At 37.9% G+C, this 14,818-nt stretch overlaps 1 protein-coding gene across 1 annotated transcript; it reads right to left on the bottom strand.

The window, feature by feature from the left end:
* Positions 1-856: 856 nt before the first annotated feature.
* adgrl4 (adhesion G protein-coupled receptor L4) lies at positions 857-13,786 on the bottom strand. The gene is made up of 15 exons (XM_084548723.1): positions 13,650-13,786; positions 11,022-11,171; positions 9,961-10,110; positions 9,536-9,606; positions 7,795-7,974; positions 7,178-7,361; positions 6,886-6,999; positions 6,302-6,501; positions 4,782-4,961; positions 3,594-3,797; positions 3,132-3,352; positions 2,789-2,855; positions 2,564-2,655; positions 2,202-2,370; positions 857-1,418 (listed from the first exon to the last, which is right to left on the bottom strand). Exons 1-15 carry the CDS (start codon positions 13,777-13,779, stop codon positions 1,356-1,358), a joined length of 2,175 nt encoding a protein of 724 aa, XP_084404849.1. The 5' UTR covers positions 13,780-13,786; the 3' UTR covers positions 857-1,355.
* Between the last annotated feature and the right edge of the window lie 1,032 nt (positions 13,787-14,818).

Raw genomic sequence — 14,818 nt, 5'->3', positions numbered from 1 at the left:
TGAGATTTTCACTGCTAGTATTTACTTGCATTAAATTCTGTTGCCACTTTTGCAAGAGGAAGAGGGGATGAAATTATTATTATTGTTATTATTATTTAGAACTGAAGTGCCAGTGCAGGAAGCCCAGGCTCAGCAGGACTGTTTACACACTTTCAGAAATCTGGTTTGTTCTAGTTGCAAACACTTTTGGGTTAAAGTTCAAACAGTAAAATAAAGTCATTTTGCAAAGTACACCAGACTAAATTAGTGCATGCACAACATGCAGCACAGTTTTAGACGTCAAAGAAAAAAACTAGGGTTAAAATGGCTAAAAGGGACTCAAAGCTTAAATGCATTGTCTAAAGTTACTGTCTGGTGGTTGCGCTTCAGAGGTGAGTATACACATGTGCAGTTTATTCCATTTGCTTCTTACTTAAATAATATGATTATTGTCCAACACCAGTACCTTGTCTCCATTCAGTTAATGTACGGACAGATTCTGAATGTATTATTTTCCCACGCACCTCTTAAATGTACGTATCTGTGGACTAGACAGTGGGCTATCTGGTTAGTTAGGCAAAAGAGTTACCAGTAATTTGATAAATTTGAAAAATTTGAGACGGATTGCGGAACATGGTGTATTGAAAATTGAAAACATTTATTTATTTATTTATTTTTTAGTTTCTATTTATTTCCGAGTATGCAGACAAATACAATAAACAGAAATTCTCTAAATCTAAGTGTCAAACGAAAGCTCTTGTGGTAGAAATCATGTTCCTCATTATGTCCAGTAGATGGAGACATTGGCCTATCCAACTGTCACCACACCTTAAGAAGTAGAAACACAATAATTCATATTTAATTTAACGTCCACTTAACTGTGTGTTGCTCAGAAAGGGGTGTAAAAGAATGCATTAACGAGGCCATTGATTTTTCACACAAAAGCAGATATGTGTCGGTTTGCCACATTTATTTTAATAATTTACAAATCAATTTCAAACACCAGGAAGGAACAAAGACAGAGACTGTGCAGGCTATTTGGAGTGCAACGCTAATAACTGCCAAGGTATTAAATTAAACAGAAAATACACACAATATTTTAATTCCTGTAGTTACTCAGAAGAATGTTGATATATTTGTATGGATTTATTTTGTAAGAGAAAGAAATATAGATGATTCTAGTCTTTTTAAAGGAAAACGAGGCAGTTAGAAACTACAAGTGCTACGTGTTCTCATTTATTAGACATGTGTACGGCCAAACAATTCCTCCCACTGCATTTTCCCAAAAACAAAAGCATGAGTCACAGGATATTGTAGAGCAGTACTGTCGACCATTATTGTACGAGTGCAGATGGTCAGGCTTTGGCTGTATCAATTCATCTTAGGCATTCAAAACAGCATGGCACGTTTTTGAAAAGCCTGTAGTACTCCTCCTGAATCTGAAACAACAAAGAAAAAAAAAAACCAAATATAATATAATATAATATAATATAATATAATGTGAAATGTGTTTAGATACATTTACATACTTTTTATTGTTTCATTTTATTTATTTATTTATTTCCCACTACATTTATTTCACAGTTTGGGTAACTAAATACTTGTGAAAAATGTTTATTTATTAGTTTATTAACCATGCATTGCTATATAGTACTTTATAATACATTTATTTATGTTTTGTATTTGATTATAGTTGTTGTAATATAATATAATATAATATAATATAATATAATATAAGAAATGTTTTATTATAATTTGTTATTTATATATATAAAATATATATATATATATATATATATATATATAATTTTATTTTGATCATTTCTAACAGTGTAAACGTGCATACCTATAAACCTTTCTGTTTTTTAGGTTCGTAATAAAATATAATATAATATAATATAATATAATATAATATAATAACATTTTATACTATGTGGTGAAAATACATTTACTGAAATTCTGTACTCACAATTACAAGGTACATGTACTTACAGCAGTGAGCATTTCCATGTCATATTTATTTTACACTTTTACTTGAAAATATTTTTCCTCCACTACATTCATTTCACAGCCACAGTCAGTTGTGACTAAAAGTTGATTTAAAGCTGATTTAACATGCACCACAACTGGATAAACTAACTGAATGTCATGCACAACCAAAGCCACGTATTTAACGTTAAATGAATACAAAGGCTCCCAGAATGAGGATTATAAGATGTTACCTTTCGGGACAGCACACACAGGAAGATGAAGATGAACATGCCTTGGAAGGCGTTGGCGATGGTGAACAAATAGGCAGTGAGGGTCGTCTCATTGAGAATGTGAAGCACTCCCAAGGTCCAGGTGGCACCGAGCACAAACAGCAGAGCCAAGGCGCCACGGGCACAGGACCTGAGGGGCACGTGTGATTTTAACACCCTACACACAGCGCTGCAAACCTCTCTTTTCAATCAACAAAGAAGTCATTTGTAACTTAATACTGCAATAACACCACATGATACCTTAATAATCCACCAGATAAGGAACTTACAACTCAACTTTTAATACTTTTTGACCTACTCAACAGGAGTGGAGATAATCCTACCTGATGTTTTCATAGTGGCTGATTTCAGGCTTTTTCACAGCAGTATGCCGGTACACCTTGTAGATGATTACTCCGAAAGCCAAGAGATTAACCTTTAGTGGAAAGCGACCAAAACAAACGGCAAACAGAATTGCATGAATATTTATTTTTGGAGCCGTCTCTGTTAGCTGATTTTAATTAATGCTTTAAGATTTTTTTGTATGTTGCAAAGGCGTCTGACTTTACCAGGATGATGAGACATGCAGGTCCAATGAAGCTCCATATGAAGTGGTTTTCCGTGCTCAGCCAACACCTGTAATACAGAGCATTACATTTTTATTGACTCCTCTTTGATTAGAAAACCTACCTCTTCTCACATGAATTAATCAGTTATTCAGTTCTTCAGCTATTAACTTTCTTTCTGTCCGGGAGTGCAAACATTTTCAACTTGCTTTATGTCCCTGCAGGTGCAGTTTAATCTCAGTCAATTTATTTATCTTCCTTCTAAAATGCTGAATGAGTTTGAAATAAAGGTGTTATAACTTTAAGTTCTGTGCACTAAAAAAAAGCTAAAATATTTCCGGCTTACACTTTATCTGTGCCGTAATACTTGGAGCCAAGTGTTGCTGAGACGGCCACCACCACTGCTGGGCTCCCATAGCCGAAAATATAAAAGTTACGGTGAAGAAAGCCTTTGTTGTAGATGACGCCAACCACTATTAGGTACAGATGGATGCCTTCAATGCACATCCAGGCAAAGGCTGCGAGGAAGAAATAGTGCAGCAGCCCTGCAATCACAGAGCAGAAAAGCTGCCAGGAAAAGAGAGAAGGAGAGAGAGAGAGGTTTTATTATTTTAAAAAATATTCTATTTATATATTATAAATGTCATACTTTGTTTAACCTAATATGTGGTAAGACATAATGCTAATCCTTTAGCATTGTTATGTCACGGTGACATTTAACGTTGCAATCTGGCTGACAGAGTGGATTTAAACTAATAAAAACAGTCATCATTCAGGTAATAAGGAGATCTGGTTTGTACATCCTCACCTTGTGTGTGTTCATGTTGATCCCCACCAGGAAAATGAACTCGGCCATGAAGAGGCTGCAGCACAGGTTCTTGTGGATGGTGGTTCTGGTGCTCTGGATCTCGCTGAAGAACCAGAAGGTAAAGATGCACATGGACAAACAGATGAGGGAGATGATCATCCCCAGCTGAGTGATGCGGGTCAGGATGGTATAGTGGGCCACCAGCTGAGAAGCAAATGGAAAGGGAGGTGTTTCATTCACAGTTTCATGGTATGCTGCAGTTGTAATTTGATGTGTTTTCTGCTTGGCATCACTTCATGTATCATAGGCATGGACTGACATTACACCAGTAGGTTGGCTAAGAGACATACTGGGCCTCTACTGGGGCTCTACTGGGCCTCTACTGGTCTTAATAAATCCGACATGTGGTCTGTTGTCATTACAGTGAAGACTGTAAAATGTTCCCTGATTGTTTTTTATATCTAAATTGATTGTTTTATGACTGTGATAAAGCAGTGCTCCCAAATGTTGACATTTCGTATAAAATTCACAGCTTGAATTCAAGAATGGTTTGGGAGAAAACTTTAAGATTCAAGTGCAATAGTCAGTGTATCTTTAAAAATAGTGGGCGGATATCTCTTTGGGTTTCTTTCCAATGAAATATATGCAGTCAGTCACCTCACTTCAAGGATCTGTCACTCCTAACAGACATCAACTAAGGTTACAATCAGTGGAGAGTTTCAGACCTTCAGGAAAAAGAACTTTGTGTTGTATTATATATATATATATATATATATATATATATATATAAACCATAGTGGTATTGTCAAATAAAGCCACCTGTATCTACATTTGTCAATTTATTTGGAAGTAAATAGTTGTAAAACATTGATATAAAACTTGTGTAAAATTAATTGATCTAAATTATTTGTACATTTGGAAAAAATGTAATCAAATAAAAGTTAAGAACAATTAATTCAAATGTGTCAAAATATTGTTTAACATTTTAATCAAAGCTTTAACTGAACCACAGCAAACAAATCAAATAAATACAGGCTCTTCTAAAAGAGTTGGCTTGTTCATGAACGACATATCACCACTCCAGATAAGAGACTCAGCTCGGTGATAATAACCGTCTTTATAAACTATTTAAAACTACCAAAGGAACACCTTTGCACTGGAACTGTTGTACTTTAATTTTTCACTTACATTGGCTCGCCCAGAGGACATGAGGATGGCAAAGTGTGTGAGGTGATTGCAGGAGCAGTTGGTTGCATTGCTGCTGACGTGGAGCGTCTTGCAGCCGTGAGTGGCCCAGCGGCCCTGCAGGCTGTCCGCCTCATACTCCCAGAAGGCACACTTCGTCACATCAGCTTTAGTGTCTATGGGCTTCAGGGGACGGAGAGGAACAAAGATGCTGTTAACTGTGGATTCTGCAGTTTTTATTAGTTTTTGCAGTGCAGTTGTTTGGGCTGACACATCAGTGGGAGGTTAAAACAGGAAAAAACGAATTATAGTGCAGCAGACGCCAGACATTATATTTCAAATCTTTAATTTTGTGGACTATTTTGGCTTTTGTTGTTTTCACTTGAAGCTGTTCACAATAACATGATATCTATGCGCAATTTTCCTCGAACTACAATGATTCAAAGAACCATATTTGTAGTAATATTTATGAGAGCACAAACAGATAACGTATCTGTGGTATAATATTTTTTTTATCCTTATATTTGTACTCGTACTCAGCCGGTTTAGTAAAGCATTTGTTTCCATAATTTAGATGCAAATTTTTTTACTTTCTCCCCTCAAATAAATAAGGAAAAAATAAGCAACCAAAAGAAATACCTCTTATACAAAAGTATCTGCATGAAAATAGAGCCCGAATTATTGATTGTTGCTCTTTAAAGGCAATTTGCAGAGAATTTTCACTGCTCAACATAAATCAACACCTCCTTTGTTAGGCGTAAACCTCAAGGGGCCAACAAAAATAATGATGACTCCTTCTCATACATTTTAATTATCTTAAAAGAAAACACCAGTACATTAACTTTTAGGGTTATTTATCTCATTACCCCACTTTTCCCCATCATCTCTTTCGTGTTTCGTCTACCGTTTCCCCTTAAATGAAAGGTCATCGCAAAGACGCATGGAGCGAAATCCTAAAAATTCATGAAAGCACTAACTGTAACTCCCATGTGACTTTGTTTAAATTTGACTCTAATAGAAACTCTGGCAGTTAGCGGGTTACTGCCACGCTGAGTCTGGGAATGAGGAAGGCATTGCTCTCAACAAAAGCAACGCAATGACGGCTCCAGAGTAACAAGGATAAATGTGATGAAATAATGAAGAGAGACCTGAACAGGATCCATTTAGTTAGTGAAAGCCAAACGACTCAGAAAGTTTAGCCGGGAGTTTAAAGTAGCAATGCAGTGGACGCCTCCAGTGAAGTCTTGTGTCAAGCAACAGAAAAATATATTTTAAAGTAAAACGACAGGAATATGAACATTATCAGGAAATATCTCTCTACACAACATGAGAGAGAGTAATATAATTAACATCTACTATTACTAACAGTGGCAGACTTTTTTTTGCACGGAAACATTTACTCTTTGAAGCAGTGCACATTTTTTTGAAAGTATACTGTATTTATTTATATATATAAAAGAGTCTGTGTGCTGTGGCAAACAACAATGCACTATAAACTATACAGCACTCTGTATAGTCTTTACCTCAGTGTGTCTCAGAGTGAAGGTGACATGGTCAAGTTGGTAAACGTCAGCAGGTTTGATGGCTGCTGCTATGACTTGGGAGTTGACAGTGATTTCCCCTGTTCCTGCATACCGTGAGTAGTCAGTGACACCTGGGTCACTGCTCGGCTTCAGGATGTCACTGATGCTGTCATATCGCACAAACACCACTGACACACTTCCTGATGGACAAAAAAAAAAAAAAAGGATGGAGTCAGACTTATTGTATTTTTGAATGAACCCTCGTGATTCTAAATTATTACTCTGGATGTGAAACAACCTACTGTGTAGCATTCAGTGTACATTTACTCATGAAGTGTGTTTATTTGTATGCTTAAAATTATAAAGAGGAGTTCACAAAGAAGTCATTTTATGTACCCTTACACCCATATAAGATCTCAAGGTGCAATGGCTCATCTCATGTTTGCCGCATTATATTTTATGCTTAGAAAAAAAGAGAAAAGACTCATACATAAGAGTGTAGTGCAATAAATAATTCCAATTGTAATACGGAGAAAGGGTTAGTCAGTCACATTCTTGTAAGTATATAACTCCAGCCACTTTACCGTTTCTGTCCTCCTTCGGTCTTGGTTTCGGTGTTAGATTTATATGATCTCCTCCCATGGTAGCAGACAGTTTGGGTTGTGTGTGATGAGCATCAAAGGTGAACAGTTTTAATTCTGTGGTTGAGGATTAAAAAAAAAGAAAAAAAAAAGGGTATCGAGGAAATTAAATGTATGAAAATGACAATTATCCAAAAACCTCACTTCCCTGCACGCAGGTGGGAATAAATTGCAGGATAATTTAACATAATTTGAGTGTCTGTAAGAGCTCTGTGCGAGTTAATAATGATGTTACCCATTTCAGCAGCTCTGATTCCGAGCTCAGTAGGGGTTTTGTAGCTGTTGGCCAAAGTCAGAGCACTTTCTTCAACAACGTGCAGCAGCTTGGTGATGGTATGTTCGCGGCGTTCTTCTTTCATTCTGCTCCAAGCCACCAGTTCGTCTTTCTCCACCAGGTTGTTTACTGCTGTCACTAATTTCTGTTTGGAAAGAATTTACATTCAGCATGACATGTGTACAGTAACTTAGCATGTAATGTATGGCTGCACTGTGACGTGTTTTTAATTAGGTGAGGTCAGAGTATGGTGTTTACATTGGTTTGTCTCTTTTGGCCTTTCAGTAATTAAAGGATATGATGAAGCTTCTGTCTGTATTGTGCAAGGGAAAGGTCAGCGGGCAATGTTGGTGTCCCATGACTGTCAACTTTTGGAGAAAGTTCAGTAATTTAGTAAAAATATTTTTTATATATTTAACAAAATAATATTCAACTGCATCTTCACTGTACAACTGTACTGTACAAGAAGGAGCCGGACTTTATGTGGTGCTATTTCTTTTTTTAGTTCAAAGCATAACTGCAGTTCAGGCAGAACTTCCACTGTTGACTGAGATACAAGAATGGTAAACAAAGATTACTGAAAGGGTTGAGTTGATGGCAGATGGTTTGACAGCGTAATCCTTCTCTCCAGCAGCCAGTGTTGATATGGATTGACTCAAGACTTCAACATATGCGATCACTTCCACTGATGTAAGTTCACCAGACGTCTGATTGGCAATTTCTTTCAGTAGACTAAGGGGCTCTGTGAGGTTGCTCATCTAGAGGGGGAAAGAAGTATTTGTAATCAAATATGTCAGAGAGCAAGAATGTTGAATTATGTTAGATTTTCATGACTTCTTAAAGGACCAGTGTGTAGGATGTATGGGACTTTACAGCATAGTTATGCTTTCACAACCCCATAATGAATTTCCCTCAGCTTAGAATATTCCCTTGATATGTACGCAGGGAGTGGATTGTCTTCCACTGAGCCCACCATGTTTCACCATTCTACAGTATCCCAGAATGGACAAACCAAGCGAAGGCCTTTTTGGCCAACAGAGAACTTGTTTGGTTCACGTTCATTCACCCCAACCAATCGTCCGCTTTGATCTCAGCAACAGTTCCCCAATTCAGAAAACTTCAGGTAGGCCCAGGCTTTGTAGCAAACACTGCGGAGAACTTGCTTTGCTTCAGCTGATGCCTGTATTTAAATTAAATCCTGAGTTTCTTCAACATGTTTCTTTTCACAGGAGCATTACAAGCCCACTCATGACGTAGATGTTGCCACAATTCCCGTTCAAATACTCATTACAAAGTAATACTTTATATTCCGAACCAGCCTAGTTTCATTTAAAATCCCCAGAACCCAGAAATGTTTCTGTTGCTCTAGAAAACATTTCACTTTTTAACACTGCAGCAGCACCTTAGGTTGTCCTACATACTTGGAAAAGGAGCAATCACTTGGTGTCGAAAACAGACCAAACTCCTACACACTGGTCCTTTAATTAACGTTAATTGTTTGTTCATTTTTGTGAGATCCTGACAATAGAATGACCAGAACATGGCAATTAATAACATTTCTTTTTTTTTTTAAATATTAAGCATTTACGTAGCTTACCCACAAACTCACACATGCACATATTTAGCAAGTTGGTGATTCACTATAGTGACAAAAATAGTTTGTCAGTCTGAACCAGTCCAACAGAGACAGTTTTCCTGTAGGAAAGAAAAGTTCTAGCTACAACACCACCAGCAGTTTAAATATATGTAACACTTGCCAGTAAGAAGTGTTAAGACTTGGTTTTGAAATAGAATGTATTTTTTCACATACTATAGTTCCCTAGAAAATACACACAATTTAATGCTGTAAACCCCCTAATGTTCTTTCTAAACATAGATATATGGATTGTGCCTTACTACCATTTGTGCCCATGTATGTATATATAGTAACCTAACCAAAGACTACTGCGTGAGAACATCCTAGGGCACAGAGGATGAGACAAAGACAACTCAGGAAACCATGATTATATAGTCTAGTCAGAAAAATACTATATTTGCCTGTGGATGCCATACATATACTGTACAAGTCAGTCCTAAACAGTCCTAAACTGCTGCTGTTCCTCTTCTTGCCTGTAGGTGGCTAAGGAAGTGAACTAAGGTCCAACATCTGAAACTGCTGGTACTGCAGGTTGCACTTAAATCATGGACTGCTGTGTGTCCTTGTTATTGTACAATATAGTTTCAGTTTGTTTAATCTCATCTTAATTCTCTCCAACAGAGGGCAGCGTCTTCATATCTATTTTTACCATATTTGGCTGGGGTCCAAGGAGTGGTACTTACATATTCGAGTGTTTTGTTGACAGCCTGTGTCATGCATCCAATGTTGTCGTGGCAGTGTTTTTGGGGATGCTCTGAAAAACAACCATTTGCCAAAGTATCACTTTAATTTACTCCAGTGATTTCACCAGGATGAAAGTTGCTACAAAACAGCTGCACTGGCATCACATCACATCTCTCTGCTAGTCATTAGCACTGCTTAAAACTAAAGTCAGGATTGCACCATTTACTTGATGTATTGCATAATCGACTTGATCGGAACCAAAAAAGGCTTATATTGGCTGTGTCTGTTGTGTTTGTTTGACTGAGAGAGAGTTAAAAAAAAAAAGAAAAAAAGATGAAGAAAGATGAATGTCCTTGAATGTCAGTACAAGGGTGCTTGTGTTGTGTGTGAGTGTGTTTGTGAGCTTCTGCGTCCTCATACCGACCTTTACATCTTACACCTCTTGCTGGATGAAAGTGCTTAGTGTCTGAAGTTGGGACGTAATCACGCTGACAGGTGCAATAGAAAGATCCATTCGTATTATGGCAGTGTGAGTTTGGTCCACAGACCTGTCCTGACTTGCATTCGTCAATATCTGAAAGATGCAAATGAAGAGTTCAGCTCCACTATGGCAACACGATTTGTGAAGTGAACTCAAATTCTGGCTGACAAACCTCACACACTTACAGACATCTGTCGTTGCAATATTTTCCCCATGAAAAACTGATACTAGTAATCTAATAAGGAAAAGTCAAAATGGTCAAATACTCTGAAATTCTTGCACACATGCTGCACATTCATACATTCATAAATCAACTTCTAAAATAAGCTACATGTTTCTAAATATGTGTTAAACTGTGTGTGTCAAAAGATCTCAGATGGTTTCTCACAGTAGTAGATGGGAAGGAAGTATAAGGTCGAGGGAAAAATCACCAACATATTAATCCTCCTCTGGACATTCATTTATTCATTCATTCATTCATTCATCTTCTGCAACCGCTTGTCCTGTGAGGGTTCGCAGGGTGGCTGTAGCTTATCCCAGCTGTCATCGGATGAGAGGCGGGGTACACCCTGGACAGGTCTCCAGTCTATCACAGGGCTAACACAGAGAGACAGACAACCATTCACACTCACACTCACGCCTACGGCCAATTTAGAATCACCAATGAACCTAACATGTCTTTGGACGGTGGGAGGAAGCTGGAGTACCCGGAGAGAAACCACGCAGACACAGGGAGAACTTGCAAACTCCACACAGAAAGGCCCAGTCGGCCTGGATTCAAACCCGGAACCTTCCTGCTATATCAGCGCTAACCACCACGCCACTGTGCCGCCCCCCTCCTCTGGACAACGAAACAAAATGGGTACTGCTTCAACACACACACTCTGTACATGATATTCGTGTGTGAGGTCCTCTTTCTGTACATGTCAAAAATTTGAATCACTGTGTGACAGAAACGCATTTTTGAAAATTTATAATTGCAAGCCAAGTCAACCAGACATTACCGGTGCAGTCAGTGCCATCGTTGGTCTGGAACTTGGCTTGTCCTGTCGATGTGTATCCAGAGACACATGTGCAGAAGTAGTCGCCCGCTGTGTTGGTACAGTTTGCTCTGTCCCCGCAGATTTTAGTCGCATTCTGGCACTCATCGTCATCTGTGGTGAAAAATCAAGGATGGAACTTAAACTGGGTGAGTTGAAAATAAAACAAGAAAAAATATTAACGTGAAACCTTTAGTTGCTTTAGAAAATGAAACTGGGTGAGATAAGGAAAAGAAGCATCTTTGCAGATTGAAGTGGATGATAGTAACTGGGTGGCACATTGATGACTAGAAACAAACGGGAGAGTCCTAGACCTATTCCTTATATTGGTTACAAATAAAAACCAGGAAAATGTATTTAGATGTTTAAAAAAAAATAATAAATAAATAAAAAAGTTTTTATTCTTGAATACTTTTAAATTGTTTGCCAGCATGTCTTGATCCTACTTCTGCTTGCATGGGACCTGTCAACATATTGACAGAGACATGCCTGAACATGTGGCGGTTGTGTAGATTTTCAATGGATATATTAACTGTAAATGAGAAATGACAAAGCCTTTTGTGCAGGTAAATGTGTCTCCCCCTCAGTGAGCTCAGAAAGTTGGATATGCTGTGACACCTATCTGAGAAATGTAAATCTTGTAAATCTTGGCCCTGCTTTTTTAAGAATAAATTAGCTCCCTTTTGTCTTCCAGACATTAATGCAAGATGACTGGACCATCGGAGTGAAACTGCTTTTTTGACAGCAAAATGTTAATCCTTAATGATTAACTTAGAACCATGCACTGAGTCATCTCTGTTTGAGTAGAACAAAACACTAAAATCACCATCATATACTGTAAAGGCCACGGAGACAGCATTTATTGCCATGAACATCTGTTTTCCAAAAACAGACCAAGTATGCAAACTTCATTTAGCCGTCAATTCAGGAGCAAATGTTTGACGGGGTTATTCCTGAGTAACAGTTATAACCCAGAAAAGCAAAACATTCATCTCATAAATCTTTTTTCTATCATAGGTTTTTTGTGACTGTGAGCTCCACAGTAACAGTTTCAAGAATACCTAAATTTGATCCAGATCGTGGGCCCTGGTGTGGATTTAAACTCGATGATGCTCGGTTGCTCCACTAATCTTAATTAAAACCTCGGATAGCCCTAACTTACATGGAGATTTGATTGTTCTCATTGTTTAGAGATTGCTGAGCAGCTGTTTGTTTGTGCACTTAAAATATTTTTGACTGGCTTCCACAGATGCTGATTTCAGAAAGTGCTGTTCCAGCTTTATTTCCAAACACACCTTCCGTCTCCGGTTCCCCTGGTTTATTGGAAATGACCTGGTAAGACTTTCCACTGTTTTTTCGCTTGTCTAGGTATGATGAACGCTTTGTTCTTCCTCTCGTCTGCACCTTTTGCACAAATGCTGTGCGGCAAGGGAAATCCTTTTCTCTGATGGGGGAGGTGAGTATATTCAAGGAGGAAATACCTCCATAACACACGGGACACTTAAACTGTCACTGTTGCACAAACATGTCACCCACAAATTTAATGATTCCACTTTGATGTCTTGCTTTTACTTCGAGCATAGAATCCATATTTCTGTTTTGTTGTCGCTTTACTGTTAAAAGTTTGTTAGCGATTAATTTATTATTTGTGTAAGTGATTTCTCTGAGTTTGATTGTCATCACCATAATTAAAACTTTGTTTAACTTGGTTGTAACTTATGGACAGTTGATAAAGCAGTTAACTCACAGTGTGAAATTTTAGCTCTTTTTGTTTTATAATCATCCACTACACTGTTTGTATTCCTCACATTTTAACTGACTTTTGGGATATGTAAGCTGTGCTCTGACTGTGATCAGGTTTAGTCAGAAAAAGTCAATTGTTCAAGGAATTCTACACAGCCCAGAAAGATGACAGGAGAAACAATGCTGACTGAAAGGCAAGGCTCGCCATTAAAACATGTCACCAATAAAGATGTTTTGTGGCAAAAAACAAATTCTGTGAATTACCACCGCCAGTCTATCAAATGCAAACTAAATGTCGTTCTTACAGCTTATTTAATCATCAAGCACATTAAAAATACACAAAATGAATTGGAAAAAAGTTTTCGCGTACGTAAAAGTCCTTAAAGTAGCTCATTTGCTACTTTAGCCCTGTGGACTACTTTGAGTTAAATGGAGATAAGTGATTCCAAAAGAACAGTTCTATACAGATCATGATGATTTCTGCAAATAACCACAGATAATCCCTTTTTAAGTCTTGAGAAAAACTGAATGTGTTTTTGTCATCATCTTAGAAGCTTAAGAAGATTCTTAAGAAGCTTTGCAATGACTAGTGATTACTTTTATCATCTTACATCCGAATTATTTTGCACTGCTCAGTCAACCCATTCGGCTTAAAAATGTTGAATTAACCCTCATGTGTCCAAATGTTAGCCTAATACTTTACTATGTGTGTAAAACTATGAAGAGCGGACACAAGCAACAAAGGTCTCCTAAAATAGAAGAGGCGTTCATGGCAGCTACGCACAAGGCGCACGGTATTATTGCATCATTGTGGATAATATATGGGTGGATTTGTGTGTCTATATTCACCATTGCAAAATTTTGTTCCATCTCCGGTATATCCACGGTTGCAGAAGCAGGCATTCGATCCATTCAGAGGCTTACATGTCGCTAATTTGTGACAGGAATCGCATATGTCAGAGAGGCTGCTTGGGTCCATCAGACTCGAGAGCCATGCTGCGTAGACGCAAGAGACACAGTGTCTGGGTTAAACTTATCCCACAACGTTAATATTCCACACCAGTTAGTGATATTGCTTTGTATTGAATTTTTTAGGATCTGAAAAACAAACTGTTTCAGAAAAACATAATCCCCGGCTGTGCTAACCTGTTATATATAACAGTAGCACTGTCAGTTACATAATCTACTGAACATGACTTAAACATTTAAACTATAACTTACATAGCTACACAAAAATACTGGTTTCAGTTCAGTTTCTTTTATTGTTTCAAAATGATTTAGGAGCTTAGCTTACACTTCCTTTCCAAATTAATAACAGTTAATATGGTTACCAAATAAATAGAAACATATATATATATGTATATATACAATCTACTAATTAGGTCACTTGCCACTCTGTAGCATAGATAAGTCCACGTACCTGTCAAAAGTACAAGTTTCATTGGTGACTTGCGCAAAGACTCCATACTGGCGTTGGGTCTGGATTTTACTTTCAGCACAGACTGCGGTGGGCTGGCTGGTGACGTAGTCCATTTCCTTGCATCCTGTTTCCCTAAACCTGGCCCTTCCTGTCCTGATCTTTAATCTGCCCTCAAAAACACTTGGCTCGGTCCCTTCACCAACCACACAGGGCCCTACGTACACTTTTCTCATCTGTCTCCATTTTACGCCAAATATAAAAGGAGTTAGAGCAGCATTCAGTCATATTTTTCTGTCAACACTTTGACTTTTTGTTACCATTTTGGAAGCCTCCGCGCCATTGTTCTCACTTGAACATGTACAGTAGACTATGTAAACACGGGCCAGAACAACACATTGACTGAAGGACGACCCCCTCCCTTCCGCAGAGGACTGTACACAAATTTACACACACATTCCAGCGCTGTGCGTCTTCCACTGCCCATCTCAGTGTTCTTCAGACAATGGTCTAAATATCTGCAATTATTCCAATCTTATGCTGCTGAGATATAAACAATGCAGATTCTTTACAGTTTGGAGTACATAGGGTTAATCCTTTT

The sequence above is a fragment of the Chelon labrosus genome, assembly GCF_963514085.1.
Source record: "Chelon labrosus genome assembly, chromosome: 7".
Lineage (NCBI taxonomy): Eukaryota > Metazoa > Chordata > Actinopteri > Mugiliformes > Mugilidae > Chelon > Chelon labrosus.
This window is presented reverse-complemented; position numbering and strand designations above follow the sequence as displayed.